Source organism: Peromyscus maniculatus, chromosome 4 (genome assembly GCF_049852395.1).
Source record: "Peromyscus maniculatus bairdii isolate BWxNUB_F1_BW_parent chromosome 4, HU_Pman_BW_mat_3.1, whole genome shotgun sequence".
NCBI lineage: Eukaryota > Metazoa > Chordata > Mammalia > Rodentia > Cricetidae > Peromyscus > Peromyscus maniculatus.
This window is the reverse complement of record NC_134855.1, coordinates 91,213,846-91,238,122: the sequence shown is the minus strand read 5'-3', so window position 1 is coordinate 91,238,122 and position 24,277 is coordinate 91,213,846. Positions and strand designations below refer to the sequence as shown.

Sequence of the window (24,277 nt, the reverse complement as noted above, 5' to 3'; positions counted from 1 at the left end):
TCACATGATCTACACATCAAGGCTTTGTTAAGAGCAATCATTCCCTTACAAACCCATGTATTAGTGCTGTTACTTATGAGAAAGTGAAATCAGATAAACATTATACTTAAATTGCATGAAAATTGCCATAAAATGTGATTATCCAAGGTCAATAATGCCTATTTGTGGTAGGCAGGGAATTTTATGTTTTTTATTAATCAGAGAAACAGCTTTATAAAACACTTTAAAAAAAGTAGCTGGCAGCAATGGCACACATCTTTAATCCCAGCACTCGGGAGGCAGAGACAGGTGAATCTTGAGTTCGAGGCCAGCCTGGTCTACAAAGTGAGTTCCAGGACAGCCAGTGCTGTTACAGAGAGAATCCCTGTCTTAAAAAAACAAACAAACAAACAAACAAAAAAGTAGTACTGTCTTCTCTCCATGTTCCCATCCAACATACTGCCTAACCACAGTCCATGGACAATGGAGCCAAGTGAAACTGAAACCAAATAAAACTTTTTTTTTCTTACAAAGAAACTACTCTTTAGTGTCCTATTAGTAATCAAGAGATATTCCATTTGTGTGTCTAGCAAACAGACAAAGCTCTACAGCCTCCAAACCATATTAGGCTAACATTCTGCATCACATAGTTCTCAGTTATACACTGCGGAACTACAAAACCATGGCCTTATGTGTACTGTGCCACATCATCACCTGAGTGGCCTTAGCTGGCAGCCAGACATAGGTCCAATGAGGGTACAGGGTGAGTCTGTAAAACTCTACACTGTGACGATGATGCTGACAAGGCAGAGAGGAGCAACAGAGGGGGGACAGGGAAGAAGATGGTGGAGAAAGATGGGGGCCATAGCTCTAAAGTAGAACCTTCCAACAGAAATATGATGTGAGCCACAAACAGAATTTTAAGTTGTCTGATAGTTGCACTTTAAAAGTAGAATAAAAAGATTCATACTAAGGCTATATTTCACTTATGTTACTTAATGGAATGAAGATGTCATCACTTTACAATGCAATCAATATTAGGAAAACAGAAACAAAGGATTTTCCACAGTTTCTGTTGCTCTGCTACTGGACTTAGCCGTATTGGAGTTGCCTAAGAGCAACACATGGTCAATGTCTGCTGTATCAGACAGTGTAAGTCCAAGTTGTTTTTATAAACCCAGCTAAATAATAAAGTAGTAATAATGTGCTACCTCCAGAGTGGACTTTTCACCCCATCATGTTGGGAACATTTAAAATTACCACAATATTCTTAAATTTGAAAAAAAAATAGAGTATAATATTCCCTTCAAATTCTTTTTGTGTCTTATTTTGGATAATTTTTTTGAAACATGATTTGAGACAATTCCTGGTATCCTTTTCACCTTCCCTTCATTCTGTTGGCTAAAAAAGGGCTGGCTATAGCCCATCTTGGTCTAATAAGAAAGTCCTGGGTACAGGATCTAAGAATATAAATCATTTTAAGATTATCAGTATCTTACATATGGCAGGTTCTGAATATATAACTTGGACTATACATTAAAAAGTGAACTAAAGTTGACATTGGCAATCTTCAATTTGAAATCCACAATGGCATTATCTGGAGAGGGAGAAATATTCTGTTGCCTGGCCCCACCTTAAGCTCCCATGGCCAGAGAAGCTGGTGGTGGATCTAGAGTTTGCTTTGGGTATTGAGACTTAGAAAAGTGGTTTACCTCTTCTGAAGGTGTTGGCCAGTATGATTCCATGGACCCACAAGAATTGCAGGCTACTGCAAACACTCTTAGTTACCTCCAGAGTTTGATGATAAGACCAATATAGTACTTGCTTGGAAGTTTTATCCATACCGGCTAGCTTTCATAGTGTAGGTAGGTACCATCCACCATGCTGAGGATTATCATCAGTTTTATCATCAAGACTAATCATAAATTTTACCCAGCTATGAACCTTGCAAGCTACAATAACCACTGGCTGCTGTGGATATTGCTCTATATAAATAAAATACTGATGGCCAGTGACCAGGCAGGAAGTAGGTTGCCAGGCAGGAAGTAGGTGGGACAAGGAGAGAGGAGAATTCTGGGAAGCGGAAGGCTGAGGAGGGAGACACTGCAGCCACCGCCAGGACAAGGAGCATGTAAAGATTCTGGTAAGCCACCAGCCACGTGGCAAGGTATAGATTTATAAAAATGGGTTAATTTAAGATAAAAGAACAGTTAGCAAGAAGTCTGTCACGGCCATACAGTTTATAAGTGATATAAGCGTCTGAGTGATTATTTTATAAGTGGATTGTGGGACTGCGGGGCTTGGGAAACCTGGAGAGAAGCCCTCCAGCAACAACTGGCCTGACAAGATATGGGTGCAATAGTAGCACAAATGCTATGGGAGTAACCAATCACTTTCTGATTGTATCTAAGGTGTGCTCCACAGAATGGAAACTACGTCTGACATTGTTAACTATACATGGCTAGATAGGTTACAGGCTCTCAGGGAGAAGCCAACACTATTATTCTATATATAGACATAATATTAAAATGACTCATAGTTACTTTTGCTATCCACAGATCATAGCATCCATTAACCATCATCAGAGAAGCTTCTTCTAGTTGATGGTGATTAATAGAGATAAGTGACTGTCCCTAACCCCAAGACTTGGGGATATTTGAGGCAGAGAGGGTAGAAATGTTTTAAGAGCTAGAAGTGGTGGATAACTTTAAAGAAAGTGTTTTCTATATACAACAGGGAAGTTGCATATATAAACTCATACAGATTGTAACAGCAAGCATAAGACTTGTACAAGCATAGGCCAGAAAAAAAAAATCCCAGCATGGGGGTTAGGGTGGGCATGAAGCCCCATTGATAGCTGAGGAGCTACTGACATTTGATAGCTACTGAGAGAGACAGAGTCCATTTTCTTTAATGGTGTGACTTGGAAGGGCATGACCCACTCACAAGTATAGTTAGTCAACACCAACTGGATCCAATGGAGTTTTTTGTTTTGTTTTGTTTTGTTTTTAAGAAAGAAGATACAAAAGTTAAACAGGTAGCAAAGTGAAGATGGAGAGAATGGATCTGGGTTGAGTTGGGGGGCAGGGTCAATATGATCAAAATGTAGGTGGAAGTTTTCCTGTGTCCCACCCAGTCCACAGCTGCTCAGACCCATGTAAACACACAGAGGCTTATATTAATTATGAACTGCTTGGCCATTAGCTCAGGCTTATTATTGACTAGCTCTTACACTTAAATTAACCCATAATTCTTATCTATGTTTAGCCACATGGCTTGGTACCTTTTCTCAGTTTCGTCTTCATATCTTGCTTCCTCTATGTCTGACTGGAGACTCCTGACGAAGCCTTCCTCTTCCCAGAATTCTCCTCATCTACTTATCCTGCCTATACTTCCAGCCTGGCTACTGGCCAATCAGCATTTTATTTATCAACCAATCAGAGCAACACACATTCACAGCATACAGAACATTCCACCACATCAAAATACTTGAATTTTTAAAATTCTAGAGCATTACTTTAGGTCTTGTTTCCTTGAGCTGAGAAATGTAGGAAATTTCCAAAGTATGACAGGTTTTCAAGGTTCTAACCTATTCATAGCTATCTCTTTTCAACAGAATAATAGAATTCTCAATGTATCAAGATACTGACTCTTTTAAAGAAAGACTTTAAGGTCATTAAGATATGCAGGCAGAAAAAAAACCCCAATATATACATGTTAGAATTTTCCAGATATACAATAATATGAATTTTAAAAAAGTATAGAATCTAAGCCATATGCACCTCATTTCAAGTTCATTTTGCATATGTGAAAAGAAACAGTCTTATGAATTAAGGGTAGCAAATAGAAGTATCTTCTGGTTATGGAAGCATCCATAGGTTATATATGTATAGTATAACCATAAAGCAACACATTTACCTTGAGGAATCACATAAAAAAACCTACCTAGTCAATGCACACAGAACAAAACATTTGAATTGTTGTTTGTTCTCAAGATGGTATTGAACCTGATCCATTACTCCCATCGGGCATGAGGGGAAGACCAACTCTGACTTCTGCATTCACAAAAACAAGGCTTTGCCACAGAGGAAAGAGCAGTGATGTCTGCACAGAGGGAACAGCTGGGATGGAGTTCCTGTGACTCATGGACTGAGAATTTCTCTGCTAATTTCCAAGGTGGTTTGGCCATACTTTGTCAATTGACCCAACTTAGCAGCCTTTTATTGATGGTATGGTATCATGTGGCCTTATTCAGTAATAGAAACAGCATGTTGAAATTTCCCGCATGCATTTCCCCTGGCTTTCTAGTAAAGAAGAAAGTTCCCTCCAAAAATTCCACACTTATTTTTCTTTCAAATTTTAAAACTGAATTCAGGAAATTAAAATAGCAAATATGTAAAAGCATTGTATTTTCATGTTCACTAACCCTGATCAATAAAACGCTTCCCAGTTCTACCAAAAATATGGAGGAAGGTACAGAATCTGCAAAGGTTTCTAAGTAAGTGCTGGGTCTCCTGGGTATCCCAAAGAGCCAATTGGTGCCAAGCAGTCAGATGATGACATTTACTGTGCCCCAGTTTGCCTCTCTGTAAAGGAATGGAAAATATAGTACAACGAACAAGAACAAATTTCAAGTTTCCAAGTTGTCATCCTCATGAGACCAGAAATATAATTCTCACCAACCTGTCAGGGCTGACCACAAATCTGAGCTGGGGAACTACATAAGTCTTTCACGTCCACCTTGTGGTCAGTTAATATCTACCAAAGACACCTGTGCTGTAAGCCTTGCATGACCACACTGGGGTCAGTTAACATCTACCAAGGACACCTGTTCTGTAAGCTTGCACAAACAGACTGTGGTCATTTAACATCTACCAAAGACACCTGTGCTATAAGCTTTGCACATACACACTGTGGTCAGTTAGCATGTACCAAGGACACTTGTGCTCCAGAAGAGATAGAGAGGTTTGCCTTCAAAATATTTCAAAAGCAGGAATGACAATGAATGATTGACAAGTATGAAATGGTCTTAGAAGGTGACATAAAGGCTACAGGGCAACTCCATCTACACTGGGGATGGAACCACTGTTGGAAGATGGACCATAGACCCTGTTGTGTTGTCTATGGTCAGTCAGCGCCTGAGTGGCAATGGGAGCCACAGTGAGAGTGCCGTCAAGAAGGTTCCTGAGTCCCTGATGTGCAGGTAGGAAAGCCTCCTACCTTTCTGGAAGAAGTCCTCCAGCTTGTCCTTGAAAGGCTGCAGATACTCCTTTGGGGACTCCTTGCACACCAACTTCATCTGTTGCTCACTTGCTGCAAAGAGAAGTATAGATTAGACTTAATCAAAAATACTTGCTGAGATCCTGCTGGGGCACAGTGTTCTGCTATCAATTGTACAGACTGCATGTCAATCACAGTTTAACCAAACTCCATGGGGAAAATAGCACATTCTTTACCTCTCTTTGGGAACAGGGATATGCGCCACATTCAATTTTCCTTTTAGCCATTCACAAAATGATCTAAGACCTGAACCAGGTGAAGTATTCTGCTTTTTGCTCCTCATAGTAGAGTAGAGAAAGTACTTAAGGAGTGATTCCAGGGAAGAAAGGTCACAGGACCTCTTCAGATTCGTAGACTGAAAAGGATTTTGCTGAAGTTTCCACAAATCCAATTGCCTGGAATTATCAAGTTAAAGAATCCTCATGACCATGGATACTCCAGTCCAGTTTAGGAAGTACTGTATCTGTTCTTCATACCTCTCACTTAAAACAAACAAAGGTCATTTTCAAGATGAAAGTTATGAGAGTCAGCTTAAGTCCTGCCACAGTAAACAGGACAGAAAACGCTGGACCCTGACTGGAAATTGCTAGTTCATCTCTCCTCACCAAAACTGCAAGCTCAGAGTAGAAAATCATTAACAGCCGAGCTTACCTAGTGACCCGCAGATGTGGGGCACTTGCAAAGCTTTAAAATAAGCAGGATACAAAATGTAGAAATAAATGCGCATGGAGGCTTTGTTGGAGAAATAGACAAATAGAAGTAGCAGGTAATGGGTAAGACTGAACCCCTCTCCCTGATTGCTTAACCAATGAGGAAAAGGAGGGAGGGACCTGAGTTCAGGGTGATAAATACTACTCTCAGAAAGCAATAGAATGCCCACCATTTTGCTGGGTTGGAGCCCTCAAGATCATAAAATAATCTGCCTCACTTTTCACTCCTCTGAGTCTCCAGTATTCATTATGGAGTGAGGGTCCTTTGTCCTCACACCACTCACCTAACGCTTCACTAACCCATGAAATAATTTCACTTGATTTGCTTCAGACAGGACATCCAGAATTTATAACAAATCACTATTTTGATAATCAGGTTGCCTTGAACCAGAATGCTCTGATTTGGTTACATATAAACCATAATAATCAAGGGTTTGCTGTCTCCAGGAGCGGTTAACTCAGGCAAAAGATGTCTGCTATGTTTTCAATATGCTTTTGGCCAGTGGATTTGCCTATTGGGCATGGCTAGAAACTACTGAGAGACCCTTGTCTAAGATGCCAACTTAAACCTTGGATTTTTATCATAAGCAAATCATGCTCCCTAGTTAAAATAAAATAGAGAAACACTTAAGCTGTGTTGTGTGCACCTGCAATCCAAGAGCTTGGGAGGCAGAGGCAGGTGGAACTTGTGTGTAGGGGTAGACTAAGCTACATAGAGTACTCCAGTCTGGCCTGGAACCATATGAAACCCTGTCTCAAGAGGTGTGTGTGTGTGTGTGTGTGTGTGTGTGTGTGTAGAGAGAGAGAGAGAGAAAGAGAAACATATACTTTATATCTTGGAAGAATCTATAACAAGAAGACAAAGCAAATTGAAAGTAAGCGATTGGGGAAGAACCTTTATTTACATCAGAGACATTCTAAGCAGCCATTTGGTGTTTGTTTGCTGGTTTATTTGTTTATTTTAATAAGCAAACACCTCAGTATTCTCTGCAAGTAGTCACCTGACACCTTTTCTTTTTGGGATAGACTTGCCTGGAACTCAGGTTGAGTCTCTCAAGAGCTAATACTGTAGGAAGGAGGCACCACACTTGGCTTGACACTTTTCACTTGCAGTATGGGCACTCAGATTTCTATACTTGTCAACTATGCTGGGAGACTAGCAGATGGTGCTAGGGGTGGAAGCATGATTTGAAGCCATCTTGTGTTGTTTTCTAAGTGCATTTCCAGGGTTCCACGCCTTCATTGTAGGACAGGGTTACTAGATCAATGTAGAGGAGTATCCTGAGATTCAGGCTTCTACCAACATTGCTGCTCTTGAAGAATTTTGGCTAGAGCTTAAATAGACTACTGCTCTTCCGACAACTATCCCAGAGCTAGCTGGGAAACTGGTGCCCATTGGTATGCAGACATTTACTGTTTCCTTCCTTCCTTCCTTCCTTCCTTCCTCCCTCCCTCCCTCCCTCCCTCCCTCCCTCCCTCCCTCCCTCCCTCCCTCCCTCTCTCTCTCTCTCTCTCTCTCTTTCTTTCTTTCTTTCTTTCAACAACCAAGGTGAAAAATACAAATCCTACCTTGGAAGACACAGAAAACAGTTTAATTAAAGTCAGCCAAACTATTTCAAACATTTGTTTCTAGGACCAGTGAGATGGTTTAGTGGCACTTGCCCCCGAGCCTGTTGCCCTGAGTTTGATACCTGTGCTCATATGACAGAAAGACAGAATCAACTCCTGAAAGTTGTTCTTTGCCCTCTGCCTGTGCTCACAGAGCAAATAAACACATAAGATGTAAAAACAAACCAACAAACATACGTATTTGAACATCTTTAGTTTTCTTTGAAAGCAGTTTTGCTCTTCTCTCTACAAAGCACTCTATAACTTCTCTATCATCAAATTTCTCTTTTCTGTTTTCCAAGTAGACAAACAATTTGGGCAATAACAAACACACCTCCTGATGTCACTATTCTCTTGCTGAAACAGTGAAAGTGCTTTGAAGTGCTTTGAGCTTGAGTGATGAGAGAAGACAAAGAGAAAAAAGAAGAGGGGTTTGTAGACAGAACTGGAACACAATTTACAAGGAAGAATAAACAGATCTGGATTATGGAATCAGGGTAGGGCTAAAGGATGAGAAAGCCATAATGGGTGATCCCAAGTCCATCTAAAAGGGATTAGTGTATTTAAAAAAAAAATCATTTGTGTGTGTATTTTCAATGTGTGTATGCATGTTCAATGTGTGTGTTTATGTGTATGTGCATGCATGTTGAGGCCAGAGGTTGACACTGATTATCTTTTCTCCACTCTCCATCTTATTTTTGGAGACAGGGTCTCTCACTGAACCAATGGCTTGCCAGTGCCCCCGGGGTATATGTCTGTTTTTCTGAACATTGGAAATACAGGCCTGTGGTGATATTTTATCTGTGTCTCCCAATAAAGTTTATCTGAGGATCAGAGGGAAAAGCCAGCCACTATAGTAAACATGGAAGTCAGGCAATGGTAGCACACACCTTTAATCCTATCCCTTGGGAGGCAGGGATCTGTCTGGATCTCTGTGAGTTCAAGGCCACACTAGAAACAGAGCCAGGCATGGTGACACACACCTTAAATTCCAACACGAGATAACCATAAAGGTCTGGAGGTCTGTACAGACAGTCAGGAAGTGACAGAGCTGGGCAGGAAGTGATGTAGCTGGGTGGAGAGAGGAAATGAGTTGGCAGAACAGAAAGGCATATAAGTTGGGTATAACGGAAGCAGGTCTCTTTGGAAGCTGTGGAGTTGGTGAGGTGAGGTTATTCCTCTGATCTCTCAGATTTTAACCCTGATATCTGGCTCTGGGTTTTTTATTAATACGACCATTTAACACTTCATTCTACACAGGCCAGTACTGTCATGCCTGGCTTTTAAATGGGTGCTAGTGAGCTGAGCTTAGGTCCTCATGTATCTGGCAAGCACTTCACTGGCTGTGTCACCTCCCCAGATCCCAACTTAGTGAACTCTAATGGCCCTAGCACTGCCCATCATCTCACTCATCCCACGAGGCATAAGCGTGGTAAGCAAAGATGGTCATACTAACTGGGCATTTTTAGAGGAGATCAATGCATAGGCAATTGGTCAAATAAACTTTGAATGATCTCTGCTTTGAGCACCATTTGACAATGGACTTTCAGGGAGGCATACTTTTCTCCTGATATGCAGTTAGGACTCTTGAGAATACATGAAGCCATGTGGTTTCTCACAGCATAAACTCCTAGTTCTTTAAATCCAAAAAACCCTCAGTGACATTTAAATTCTAGTAGCAAATTTTAGAACCATTTTTTATGAGCACAAATAATATGTCATGCCATCAATTTAGAAAATGAGATATAACTGAAAGCATGGGGTTGATTCCTTGAAGGTTACTTCTTCTAATCAAAGCATAGCTTAAGGAAGAGCTTGTGTCCATAGTCACCAAAGCATGGCCTCTACTTCTCCTAAATTGAAAAGATTGGTTATTGCAGCTCTTCTTTTGTCCTGGAAGCAGTGACAGATGGGATGCCCATAAAACTGTTCAAACTTTATGAGCCATGTCCCAGAGCTGGAAAAACTATGTGCCTGGACCAAGACTTCCCTGGGCTCAGGTGTGCTGTGGCTTTTTGTCTTATGGAAAATGAGGATGCCTTCCTTTCTGTAGGGCATGAGATAAGGCATACAAGTAGTTTGTAGAATGTGTAGCATTGGCGAGCAACTTTGAAAAATACTATTTGTTATTATGAGGCTCTAGCAAACTTGTCAGGAAACATTTCCCAGTGGGAAGATTACAGTGTGACAGCTGGAGACTAAATGCTGAAGAAGCTGCATGCTCAGTTTACAGGGGAATGGCACAGCTCAGATCTCCAGTTTAGAAGATGGGAGCAATGCTTCTCATTCCTTTGCTGAGATCCTACCTATTGTGAGAATCCACTGAAGACTCCCTCCCAGCTCCCCAAAAAGGTGAGCTAGCTTGTGAAATCATCCCCCACATCTCTGAGCCTCCTGGTTTTGAAATTAGAAAGCAAAACCAGTACAAATGACAGCAGTCCCCTGGGTCTGCTCGGAGGACGTCTCTGCACCCCCACAGGCTGGGGCTCCCATGCGGCCTGCTAGAATTAAACCTCTCCCCGGGATCAAAGGAGAAGGCTGCCCTCCAACTGCCCTTGCACAGTTACATGTTCCGGTGGCCAGCAGCTCACACTCCAATTTATTAACTTGGCTTACCCGAGACGCTTTCTAACAGACAAACGGGAGACCTAAGACTAATTAATGATGACACTGGAGACTGGAGGCACACAAAGAAGAGAGGTCATGGACAAATTCGTAAATGCCACTCATTGTCCAACCAGAAGACTACTATACAATCTTGCCAGACCACCAAAGTTGCCTTAAACACAGTCTGTGCCAGGACCTCCAACATTAAAACCAACCAAGTTTGTCTTTCTTTTTTTTTTTTCTCTGTAAAACTTTCAACTATAAAAAACATTAGTTTCTAAAGTTGACTACTAATAAGTGGTTATTGTTACAGGAAAATGTAAACTGATACAAGATGGAATAATAGAGAACAACTAAAATCAAACTCCCATTTAAGTCTTGTACTTGTGACTTCTTGCAGTGAAGAAAAGTATGTTTTTGAATGTTTTAAGATTTCAAATGTCAAACTTCTAAAGTCAGATTGGTTATTAACTATTTTTGGCTTGTGACTCCTAAAAATGAAGTTCATTGAGGCATGTTAAAAAGCAAAAATAGGTTAGAAGGACATAGAAGCAACTCTGATATAATTGGTCAAAAATCATATGTATTTTTGTATCAAAGTACATGGGAAATTATTATTAATTATTTTGAGACTGCTATATGGACTTGGTTAAGTCATAATCCATTGTGTGTGTGTATTTGTGTGTGTGTGTGTGTGTGTGTGTGTGTGTGTGTGTGTGTGTGTGTGTGTTTAACTGGGGATTGTATCCAGGATGTGACAAAGCCACAATACATTTTACTTAGGATTTATGCCTTTTGAATTTGGAATTGTCTTCTCTCTGCTTACCTAATTCCCAATTAGGAACTCCCATGGTTCTGTATCAGCTCTACTCATTCTTAAGTTTTATAAGATTGGTCTTTTCTACAGGCTTCATGCTTGAAGGACCAGCATTAAAGATTGTCATAGCAACATATCAAATTATTTGCTTATAGCATATTTTTGTGTTGTTTAGGTGAGAGAGAAAAATTGGACTCAGGCTTAAAAGAGCCTATGATGCTTGTTGAAGAAGTTCATTACAAAGGAATTCATTGAATAAATACATCAACTTAACAGATGCCTATGATGTGCATAAAATTGGACTAGGCATTGGGGAGATATCAGTGACCAAGCTAGACTAATCTCTTTCCCTTGGACACTGTAGAGAGTGGCCACTGATGCTTCTTATATAGATAGCACATAATGATTGCTGTACCTAGTAATTAGAACTGCATGCAAACATATGGCTTCTCCTCTCCTGTGACACATCTTTACCTTCATCATTTTAGTAACAGGAAGCAAAATATTCTTGCCCAGTGCTTTTCACACATCAAGTAATACATGCATATGTGGGTTTTCTTTAAAAATGAGCGTTTTTTAGCTTTATTCTCCAAAACATACTTTTGTTAAAATAAACTTTAAGTGAAAGTGTATTTAGAAATCAAAATCTGCCTAACAGTTTAACCTACATACTTTATAATGATGCTAGCTTTGACCTGAACATTATTCCCAATATAATATGCTCGAACAAAAACAGTGTATCTTACTTTGGATAGCAGCAACACAGAAACTTCTACAGAGAGTAGAAAGCAGATTTTAAATTAATAAACTATTATTTTCATGTGCTCGTTAAAAGCTGGCATAGATGAGATGGTCCTGTTTTGTGGGTTTTCCATATCGTCTTTCATATCTTCTCTCCCTCCCTCCCTTCTTTCCTTTCTTCTGCAGGGCTAGGGATGGGACCCAGAGCCTTAAACCTATTAGAGGGAAGGTCTAGCACCAAGCTACATCCCTAGCATTTACATACATATATATATATATATATATATATATGAATGCATGTGTGAATGTATATATATATATATATATATAGTATACATTTAAAGGCTATATAGAAAAGACAATGTAAAGAGAGATTTTTAACTTGATTTAAAATGAAAACCAAATAATGCAACTCCTAAAATACAGCATGCATTTCTTGTGTAGTAAACATTTCAGAGACCATCTGTAAGAGGTGGCCCCTCCTGCATCACATGTCTTGCCCACAATTTCACCTCCTGGTGATTCTTAGATTCACTGATATCTGTTAAATTATTTGTATCTACTGAACTGTTCTTCCTGTGCTCACTGTCCCTATACTGAAGGTTGTGTAACACCTGACAATGCCAGCCCCCTTTTTACATCCACAATGGGTTCCCTAGAGTTTGTCTCTAGTTTCTCAAACAGCCCACATGGGCCTAAAGGGGCTGGCTCCTGATTGCTCCCTCTCAGATTCATGACACCCCTCTTCTTTAATTATTGTTATACATGTATGTGTATAGATATAGACAGATGAAACATCTCTAATGGATCAAAACTCTCCAAAGAGTTCTTGGCAGCAAGGACTCTGACTTCTTCAGATACAAGTCTGGATATGTGTTATTTGAATACTCTAGATTCAAGCAATTAGATGTTATCTTTCACAGGAGAGGAACAGTTTGATTCATCTTAAGAAGGTGAGATGGTTATAGAAAGGCAAGGTTAAAAGGACAGAACAAGTGACTTGGAGAAGGATGGCTTCTGTGGCACCTCACAACTTCACTAAAGCCTCCCGAGTGAGCTCACACTGCTTGCTGTAAGTGTGGGCGGTAAATAGAAACGGGAATGAGCTTAGAGATGGTACAGAGCAAAGATGCTTCATAAGGAGGAAGACAGGCACCAATGCACTTTTCTAATGGCCCTTTGCATCCTATAGACATGGGATGTTGTAGTAAGTAGCTTTTAAGTCACGGGATGCAAGATGTCTTAGCCTTACTTACTATGACAACACATTTGATAAATAATCATATATTCAAAACTTGTGTTGGGTATCTGCTGTATACCACTGTGCAACACCTTAGGCACAGCTATCTAACAAGACCCACATTCTTCTTCATTGCTGCGGCCGCAGGAATATCGTAAGAACTCAGCTGGTTATGGCAAAGTCACTACCTGGAGGAATCAGGGAATTCCTCCAGAGGAAGCCAAATCCCAAGGAGTTTTTGGTGTTACTTGGCTTGTTATATATCAGCTGTATTCTGTTATGAAAATCATGTGTGCCTTCATAGTTTTGCCAATTGGCTTTTCCCTAAGAAGGGCTAACAATGTGGACTGATCAGTCTTTAGACATACACATTCCAAGTATTTGGAGAACAGCCTCAGGAAAGACTTTCTCTGGAATCAGATTATCTCTCTTAGCCACTTTCAAGGACTACAGGAAACACCACCCAGGTGGGTGCCCAACTTCCGAGAACTAAAAATGATAACAGCCCACATGCAAGTCTCCTAACTTACGGTAAATTCCACAAGGAGACACCGCCTAGGAGAGGTGGACGTTAAGTAATAGCTTTACACAATTTAGCTCGGACCCTCCCTTTATATACCGGGACTTCCAGGGCACAGGACGGAGAAGAGAAAAGAGAATGGAATAACTAGACGGGTAAGAACTTGAGAGGAACAAACTGAGATGGGGAAGAACTAGATTGAAGGGCTAGAAGAGAGTACTAGAGGAACGAGATGGAAGATGAGGAAGAGCCAGATGGGGAAGAACAAGATGAGGAAGAGCCAGATGAGAGAGAAGGAGACGGGAGAGGAGCTAATAGGGAAAAGAACTAGATAGATGAGAACCTAGAAGGAACAGAACTAGATGAAGGAATTAAGATAGAACCTAGAGGGGACAGTAGATAAATATAGAGAAATCAGGCAAGAAAGGAGCTAGACATGAGAGCAGAATAGAAGCTGTATATAGAGAGAACTATCACAGAATAATAAAGTATGTGAACTAAGGAGTTTCGTGTACCTAGATTCATTTCTTTTCATCAAAGATTAATTATCAGCTGGTTGTAGATTCTTCCCGGACCCTGGGAGGGGACTATTGAGGGGCTGGACCCCCTTAGTCCCTGGTACTTCATGAAATGGTTTGCAACCCTGTGACAGTAAGACAAAACACAAAACAAGCCCGAAAACAAAATAGGAAATCAATACATCACATTACAGTGCGGTGTCATGAAGCACTGGGTAGGGCCTCCTTAATGCACACTGGACTGGGCAAGGTTACCCAGAAAAGACGACTTGAGAAGCATGTTGAAAATGTCTGGGAAAGTGATGGAAGGGGGAGAACTGTGGATGAAAGTAAAACACGATGAAGTGGCATAGGCTATTGGAGGTAGGCTAGGTGGTCTAGTCAGTCACAGAGCTCAGGGACTTCCTCGCCTTGGCTTACTACTGTTCTGGTGCCCAGATTTTAGCTTCAAGGCTTGAAGTGTCTATAAGAGCGAGGTCTCACTGGGCAGGTGGTGGCTTACGCCGTTAATCCCAGCACTTGGGAGGTAGAGGTAGGCGGATCTTTGTGAGTTCGAGGCCAGCTTGGTCTACAGAGCGAGATCCAGGAAAAGCGCAAAGCTACACAGAGAAACCCTGTCTCGAAAAACCAAAGGGGGGGGGGGCGGTCTCTGACTCCAGCGATACAGCAGGCGATATGCTGGCATGAGTGGTTCCAGTGAAGAGATACCAGGACCAGCCTGAGTGGGGAAAGAACATCAGAAGGTGCCATAAGCATGGGTGGCTTTCAGATTTCTCTAAAGAAGAAAGGGAAGGTCTCGCTGTGAAGATATTTGACTAGACATTTTATTTAAAGTGAGGATGGGCGCCATGAACAAAACTGAGAAGGGAAATCAAGAATATTACTCAGGACATGTTAAGTTTGAAATGTTAACGAGACACTCATGTTGTATATAAAAGCTTGCATTTGAGGGCACACGACTGAGACAAAAATACACACCAGGGAGTCACCCACATAATGTTGGTATTTAAAGCCACAGCAGGAGATGAGCTGCCAAGGAGGGACTGTAGCCAGGGCAGAGAAGAGGTACAGGGCACAGCCTGGGGCATGCAGGCACTACAGGAGAGGCCAGCCATGGTGGGAATTAGAAAACGAGGAGTGCAGAATTACATGACTGGAAAGGAAATTGGCAGGCAGGGGGGGAAAGCACACCGCTCTGTACAGTGCTCCTGAGGGCCAGAGAAGATGAGGACAGGGAGGGACTGTTCAGACCGGCACCAGGGAAGTCACTGGAGGTTTCACAATGCTAACGGGGAAACAGGGGCAAGGAGGAGTAGGCCAAGACAGAGAAGGGTGGGCTAGGTGGAGATTGACCTTATAGTCATGAATGTATGAAGTTAAGCCACCATATGGGTATGGAATTAAGCTAGAGAAGGAATGGCTAAAGCTTAGTAGGCCAGGGAGGGTTTTGTTTTTGTTTTTGCTTTTCTTAGGTGATGTGAAAAGTCTCCCATGGGCCCGTGTGCTTAAACTGGTGTCTTCAGCTGTGGTGCTGGTTTGGAAGGCTGTGTAACATTATCTAGGTGGAGCCCTGCCGGAAGAGGTGGACCACTGGGAGAAGCACTTGGGGTTCTATGTCTAGCCCCACTTCCTGTTCTCTCCCTGACTGCTTTGATGTAAACAGCCAGTCTTGGCTACAGCCATACCTTCCCAGCCATGATAGACTGTATCCACCTGGAACTGTAAGCCAAAACACATCCCTCCTTGTCAGGGATTTTGTCAGTTTGGGTCAGGCAGGGCTAGGAAGATGGCCCAATGGGTAAAGTATTTACTATGCAAGCATGGAGACCTTAGTTCAGATTGCTAGCAACTCATCTAAAAGTTGGGTGTGGTGGCGAGCGCCTGTGACTCCAGAGCTGGGGCTCAGACAGGTGGATAAAGGGGGTTCTTGACCACTGGCCACTTAATCTATCTAAAACAACAAGCTCCAGATTCGGTGAGAGACCTCACCTCAAGACAAGGGAAAGAAATGATTGAGGAAGACAATGTGATATCAACCTCTGGCCTCTACATACACCTATAAACATGTGTGTGAACACACACACACACACACACACACACACACACACACACACACACACACACACACACGAGAGACCGACCAGATGGGGTCCTAACTGCCTGAGATGTTTTAGGGATCCTCTTATGGAGGAAGATTCTATCAAGAGGACCTTCCATTACTCTTTCAAGAAAAACAAAACAAAACCCAAAGCACAAAATGTTCATTGAACAGAAATCATTTTGCACAGAAAGATGCTCCATTGGGCTGATTCTGATTAAGTACAGAGGGGCACAGGCCTCTAGAGAGTGGGTGCCTGTTTCCCCAGAGGAATGTTGTGTAAAAATAAACCCACCAGGAATTTCAAGCCCAGGGGAATCCCATGATTCTGATTCACTTCGCCGAGGGAGGCTGCTTGAGATCAAATGCACCTTAATGTCCCATGATTGTGAGTATTTTGCATGAAAAAATTTAAGCAGAAGTGACAAGGCTAAGTGAGGACTTGCCAGCATGCTTTAGGACGTCTGGAAAGATTTGCGAAGCCCGGCCACTGACTACAGCCTTTGCACGGTATTGTCTACTCTATTCATAGGACCCTCCTATCACACATCAGAGCTGAGTCACAATTTCCATTGTGATGATTATGTGGTTATGGATGCAGCCTTGGTCTGTGAGACATTAGCGTGAAGAATATTCATTAATCACCTACCCATGACTAGCCTAAATACAGATGGATTGGGCATGATTTGATTTATAGAGTGTTAAACGATCCAGCCATTTACTAAGCTATGTTCCTTGCATGGGCCTCCATGAATACCGCCATCTTTAGAAACCTTCATTTGAACTAATGACTGTAGTTCCAAAAGATCTTGTGAGATATGTAAGTATATAACTTGGAAGATAAACCATTTCACAAAGAATTCATGAATGTTTTTGGCATAAATCTATTTATAAGAATAGTTTAGAGAAATAAGGATGTTTCAAGCCATGGACAGGAAAGCTGGGTCAAATAAGCCCTGCACTGGGGAGGCTGAGGCCAGATGAACATGAGTTGCAAGCTAGCCTGGGCTACAAAGTGGGTTTTAGCCCAGGCTGGGCTGTGGAATGAGACCTTGTTTTAAAACAAGTGTGTGTGTGTGTGTGTGTGTGTGTGTGTGTGTGTGTGAGAGAGAGAGAGAGAGAGAGAGAGAGAGAGAGAGAGAGAGAGAGAGAGAGAGAGAGAGAGAGAGAGAGAGGAGCCATGTAAGATAGGAGCTAAGCATGAAGCTACTTAGCTTCTAAGGGAAAGGGAACTCATCCTGGAGAAGAGCAGTTAGCTTCTAGAAAGTACTATAAAGGTACCGAACACATGTACAGAAAACTGAAAAAACAAAACCTAACAGGAAAAAACTTCTCCTCGGTACCATGGCCAGAGCCAAACCACCAACTTCCCTTGAATGCTTCTGTGTCTGGGCCTCTGCAACACAGCCCTTGTTCACTATAACATCACAGGGGTTGCCTTTAGACAGGAGCTTTTATATACTTACACTTGACAATAAAACGTTTATAATTTCAACTAATATTTCATTTATACTTTCTTATGTTATTTTATAAAACTCACAAGCATTGTATTTTACAGTCATAAAATTTTTCCAACTGTATATACCATAGTTCACTTAGCCATTCCCCTAGAGCTGGGCAATAAAAGCCTTTCTACAGCAAGCAGCCCTACAGAGAGTCAGGGATTGAGTCACGGCTTTCTCCACACAAACTTATTCTGAGTTCAGGATGGCTTCTTTAGGCTGCAGCAGGCTGAGTTGTGTGTGAGGTTGGCAAACGTTTTTCAGAATTCTTAAAACATGGTAGCCAAACCACTTTTGGTACAGCCAAAACTTACTCGACCCCGAGAGAGATGAAGAGGAGATACTTTCAAAGCTGTGTTTCCTGTGCCACTTTGCAGAGGTGACTGGGTACCACAGGCTAGAACTGTATCTGAACATGAACGTGAAGTGATTGCTCTCTAGTGGGGACAATGGCAAGAAAGAACTTAGTCAATGACACAACAACGATATTTAAAAGTTGACCAAAAAGCATAAGTTCTGAGGTATATTCAGTTAACCAGCCTCTTTTGCAGAAGGGCATCCTAATGTCATGTTTAATTTAAATTTTAATCATCCTGTTGTTAAAACTAACATACACATTTACATCAAACGCTATGATTTCTCAATTATACATTTTTATAATTATAAACACATAAATTTAGGATCTTCAGATTGGCCAATCAACCAATATCAAATGATGATTTGGATGTATGACAATTTGAACCATTTGTGGAAGAGAAACAGAGCTGCAGTTTGGTGCAGCCCACTGGAATTACTTCAAGTATGTACGTATCATTAGTGGAAGTTCATGAGTAAGAATCACGAGGCTGCTGGCCGGTAGAGTCGCCAAAGATGGAGCCAAGCTCTCACTTCCACAGAAATTCTGCAGGAGTGAGAGCCACACAAGGAACTCACTGCTCAGTTAATAAAGTAAAAAAAAAAAAAATCCTACTTTATGTCAGTTGTTACTCCAGAGAAGTGACAGACTCTCACAGACACAGAAATCGTGAAGGCCACAGGCCTCCTTCTTTCACAGAGATCAGCAGGAGGATGGATGAGGCAGCAGCACTATCTTGAGATGTTCGCTCCCTACAGCACAACAGCTGGCTACAGAGAAGCAGCCAGTGATGAACACACCCAAGCTTATTAGCAAAATGCAACCTGTTTTCGCATTCCTCAGCTGTGATGGCCGCAAGTCTTCCATGGTTTTTCTGACTTCAGAGCCAGTGTCTCTACCTCAGACCTTTGTAGGGACTTAATATTAACTGTAGTTTTCTACTCTGGGAAGCGTTTACTCCTAAATAGATCATAAAGGAAATAAAAGCCAAAAGACTGAAAGGCATAGAAGACAAGAGAGACGGAGATGTGTGTAAAGTTACTTTAAAAAACACACTTCATAAGCTTGGTGGCTGCATTTTGGTATCTACACTTGGCCACAGGAATCGCTGGCGAAACTCAAGGCTGGCATCGACTGCTAATCAGTGTGCCACTGTCGTCAGATTTAATGCAGTATTTGGCTCAGGCATTTTTAAAAATCCCCTATTCCAGCTAAAATATTTACACAGTCCTATGTGTCTCACTTAATGCTTGTTAAGCAATCGTCTTTTAAAACTCCACAGACACTTGTAAATCTGTCAGGAGAATTGTGGCCTATAAACAAGGCTTCACATAAAGAGGGACACATTGTCAATTCGCCGGGAGTCAGGATTTCTCTGGATATGTTTGAAAATAAAGTTGAAGATCAGAAATAGTTTAGAGTGGGTAATAGAGTGGCCGACAGTCTCCCTTGTTGGACACTGTTAGTTGTCTTAACGGGAAGCTTCCAGACACTGACCTCAGCTATTTAAAGCAAAGTTCTCCTGTAAACCTGTCATGGATCCTACCTTGCTCTTGAGTTATGGCAAAAGGAGAATTGCAGGTCCAACAGCCCTTAGTAGTCTGAATCCTCGTGTCTGTCCACTTAGAGGAGATGAGCTGGTGAAACCTTTAAGTGGAGGCTATTATGTGGTTATATGTGATTTGTGTGGTGTGTGTTGGGGAGAATGAAGGGCTGTGAGACAGCTGACTTGAAGATTAAGCAAGATTCTCTGAGAAAGGGTAGGTATTATAATAATGTCTGAAATGCTTGCTGAATTCACTGATATCAGCCCTTATGCTAATGAGCTGAAGAAGTAATTTTTAAAGCAAAGGAGGCCCATCCAAGCTTTCTTCTGCTGGCCAGGGGAGTCCCAGGAGTTTGTCTGATGACCAGGAACTTGTGATACTACTGAGCAAGCTGCTCAATTATTTATTCCTAGTGGCTAGCTAGCGGCCTTACTTCTGCTGTTCCATCCAAGAACTCGCCACTATGGACTGTGACTTAAAATTACTTTTTATAATGGATTTAAAGATGAAAAGTAATTTTAAAACACGTATCATCAGTTTGAAAACTTATTCTAAGCTTAAATTATTCCATTTTGCATGGGGATCCCAAGCCAAGGGGAAACATGGCCTTGGACTGTAAAACATAACGACTCCACAATACAGTATCAGTTATAAGAGGAGGCAGCAGTATTTGCTGATGCTCTCTATGTGGTCATAATTGTGAAGGGTTTTGCACATGCATTTGTGAAGCTGCAGAACAGAAGAGAGAGCATATGGCCTGTATCTTCACATCCCAGTCAGATCTGGAAGTTAAAGCATTGTCCTTAGAAGCAATCTGATCCTGTTCCCAGCAGGAGAAAAATCTGAAAAGCAAGTAAAGGTAAACTTCTTCCATAGAAGTGGGAATAATACTCGTTCTTAAAATGTGTTTCTAAATGGCTTGATATTTCAGTAAGTTTATTTAAAATCAGCAGTTAGCTCAGTGCTTAGAATAAATATTTGCTGAAAAAATAAACATGTTGAAAAGGTCAAACAAGGTCCTTCTTCTATTCTGCAGATTTTTTTTTTTTCTTTATACCAAGGGATTTGATGATTTTTTAACAGCCATCTAAATGATCCAGAAAAGTAATTTAAAAACACAAATGGCCAGGTTTAGTGTGGTATCCACTACCCCAGATTTTCCTTGGTTGTTTACTTTTTATGTTACAGAGCAGAGAGGGTTGGTGGTCCTATCCTGTGTGGTCATCCACTCTAATGTAGACCTATATATCTTTGTCTAATTCCTTCCCATGATTGTGAGTTCTTAACCTTTAGAGTTAAAATCAAATCTCCCTTATATTTATGGCCCATAGTGTCAAAGACTCTAGCAGGCTTTATATATTATATTTTCTCCTTCTCACAAGAACTCCTAGAGCTTGGTTCTATCATGTTCTCCATTTTTTTTTTCAGGAGAGGATGAGAAAAGTCATGCAGATCATCAGTAGCTGAGACAGAATCTGAACCCAGGGTATCAGATTACCATTGTGCTGTCCTGCTCTCACTATAATGTCTCTGGGGAAAGTGGGCTACTTGTGCAAGTGCCTCAGGGACTCTAAAGGCACTAGGGAGACATTAGCCAAACCTCCAAGTGTCATCATGGGGATCCTTTTATTTTAAATAGAAAAAATAGGAAACTGAAGGCCTAGCAAGAAGCATGGTTACTACATGGCATGACAACCATCAGAACTAGGGCTGCCAGTTACCATGTAGATCCACTGAGCTTCCCATGGATAACTAAAAGGCAGAGCCACAGCCCAGGGCCTCTGTCTAGCTAAAGCCAAGAAACCTGGGGGTGAATCTAGGAATAAAGACACTGGCTAATACTCCCACTCCCTTTGCTCTGAATAAAGAGGTCTCATCCTAACTGTTCATTTGGTTTTCTGACACAAAGAGATTTCACTTGTGCTGTGTGACTCTTCCACACAGTTCAAGATACACAATTTACTTGGGTGGGAAAATATTTTGGTATTCACAAAACCACCCACAGATCTTCTTCTATTCAGAAAATATTTGGACCTAATACAAGTTTCTGGTGCTGTCGCTTGAGCACTAGCTTGGCAACTGAGACTCAAGTGTCAGGCCTGGCTGGATGATCCTGGTCTTACTGCTTCCTGTCCCAGATTTTGGTCTACTTCTATGGAAGAATGGCTAAGCCATTATACCACGGTGACTTTATGAACACCTCTTTTCTCTTATTTTACCAAACTTGCCAAGTGAATGACACTTTTCCAGTCCTCCACTCCCCGATTCCTGCTCAAGTTAAAAGCTTGCAGTTCATGGGCTGCTTTCTGGTTTCCTTGTCTAACTATCACTGAGTTTATCACTATCAAGAGGAGCTGCATTCTTTCTAAACTTGTTTGTGCCAGTTGCTCTTTTTACTACATTTACATAATTTGGTTATTTGGATTACTCTAGATGTATGGCTATGTAAAGTTCTGCTTGTGTACATTTAAATGAAATAGATGAAATGCTATTGATAAATATAGGTATAGGAGATCAATGGAGAATAGGGAGTCACAGCAGCATAGTGCAGTGATCCCAGGACAGGAAGAGGGTACAGATGGAAAATGTAGTGAGTTCCATAGCAACACTGAAGTCTGGTAATACAAATGTATCAATGCTGGTTTCTTAGTTTTGGTAAACACATCACAGCAATACAAGGTGATAAGACTGGGGAGGCTGGGTGAGGGCTCTATGAGAACTACCTCATAACATCATTGTGACTTTTCTAATCAGTTAAAATTATTCCAAAAAAATATATAAAGTCACGAGCAAGACAAGTTTTAAAGACTGAGGACAACTCTTGACCTTGAGACGGTTTTCTGTGGCATCTGTGAGTCATCACTTTACTTTAAATGCAAAAATCTGCAATGAATGCAGACTATGTCAGGAAACCCTGGAGGGCTACAATGATCCACAGCTAAGGAAAGGCCTCATTATCAGAATACTGGTAAGTGATGTTCTTTTAACTTGGTAAAGACTCAAGAGTGAGGGATACAAGTATCATATTCTATGATTATTCACTTTGGCCATATTTTTTCCTTATTGACTAACTACACTGGATATGAATTCCATGGCTAGGTATTATCAAAGCCAGAATACTTGAAGCATGGATTAATTCAAGAATGGACCTTTGAGAGCTATTTATAAAGAGAACACCTGAGATCTGAGCCTGATATAATTTTACAGTTGGCTTTTACATCCTGTAAGTGTTTAGAATCCCTGGGGTTTTCAGTTATTACAAGTCACTTAAGTCTAGAGATGAACTCAACAACCCACTGAATAAGAGTTTTGTAGAGTACTCTAAGACAACATGACAACAGCAATCTTATAATCTCAGAGTTGGAATGTACCTTCAAAATTATCTAGTAAATTCTATTGATACCTGTTTGCCTTTCTACAGTTACAGATCTCTCTGATCCATTATTCTTCCTTTTGAATAGCTTTAAAGTCTGTTTCTTGAAAGTGTTAACCTATTGATGCTTGCTGATATCTCTGGCCATAAGGAATTAATCTAATTTCTGTCCAAGAGCAAAGTTAGCAATTGTCTTAACTTTTATTAGTGTGACAAAATCCATGGCCAAAAGTAGCTCAGGGATGAAAAGACTGAACTCATCTTACAATTCCAGGTAACAGTCAGTTATTGAGGGAAGTCAAGGCAGAAACCTGAAGGCAGAAACTGAAGCAGAAGCCATGGAGAGACACTGCTTACTGGCTTGCTCCCCATGGCTTTTTTAGCCTGTTTTCTTATACAACTCAAGACCACCGTCCATAGGTGGCACCCCTACAGTGAGCTAGGCGTTTCCACATCAGCTATTATCAAAAAAATGCCCCACAGGCTTGCCCACAGGCCAATCAGGGTTTCCTCTTCCCAAAATAACTCCCAATTGTGTCAAGTTGACAAAAAACTAACTTGGACAGAAATTATTTGAAATGGAGTCATTTCTATCACTATTGATTTGATTATTCATTTACACAGCAAATACTGAGTGAACACTGAACATGTGGCAGGTCCTGATGGGCACAATATAGAATAACTAAAAGTGTCATGTTAAAGAAATACCTACATAGAGCAGGTGACAGAAGAGAGTGCAGTTGCAGAAAACAAACAAACAAAATAGAACTTAAGAGCAACATCAAAATAGAGGGCTGCAATAGAGATCATGAATTCAAAGTGACTGCTGAAGTCTTGGTAGTCAGAGAAGGCTCAAGGAACAGAGTGTTGCAGCCAAAGGGAACTGTTACTGCAAACAAGTGGAAACAAAATAGCCAAAGCCTATGTGTAGGGACAAGACAGCAGGAGGCAGGAGTGGCAGAGGTAGAGGAGGGAATGGGAGCATCTGGAGTCTGTGACTCTAAGACTGGATCTGGTGTCGAGAACAGTGGATCAAGTTGGTTGTGCTGGCAATCTGTCTGGTGGGTGGACACTGAAGGAACAGGGTGTCAGGAATAGAAACAGAAACATTCTAGAAGTGTTTCAGCCAACTGAGGATGCACTGCGCAGAGATGGAAGGCAATGGATTAAGTCAAGACATTCTGAAGGCGAATGTGAACAGGGCTCACTGATGGGCTGAAATCCATATGCCAAGGCACGAGGGGAATCGGAGATAACATATATTGTGCTCATATTGGACAAAGAGATTGCCTTCATTTAGTCCTATAAATTGTATAAAAATCATGAGAGTGGGTAGTACTGCCTTTATTTTAGTACCTGGATACTGGAAGGTGAGAAAACCA

General features: G+C 41.2%; 1 protein-coding gene across 4 annotated transcripts in view; it reads right to left on the bottom strand.

The window, feature by feature from the left end:
* Positions 1–24,277, bottom strand: part of LOC102908789 (formin-1) — a 289,240-nt gene that overhangs the window by 73,199 nt on the left and 191,764 nt on the right. For 3 of the 4 annotated variants that reach the window (XM_076570309.1, XM_076570310.1, XM_006983846.4), the window contains one exon: positions 5,200–5,292. In XM_076570309.1, the coding sequence (XP_076426424.1) occupies positions 5,200–5,292 (93 nt within the window). Of the gene's footprint in view, positions 1–5,199; positions 5,293–5,435; positions 5,461–24,277 lie in introns of those variants that run through there. The other variant, XM_076570311.1, reaches the window with a different exon arrangement.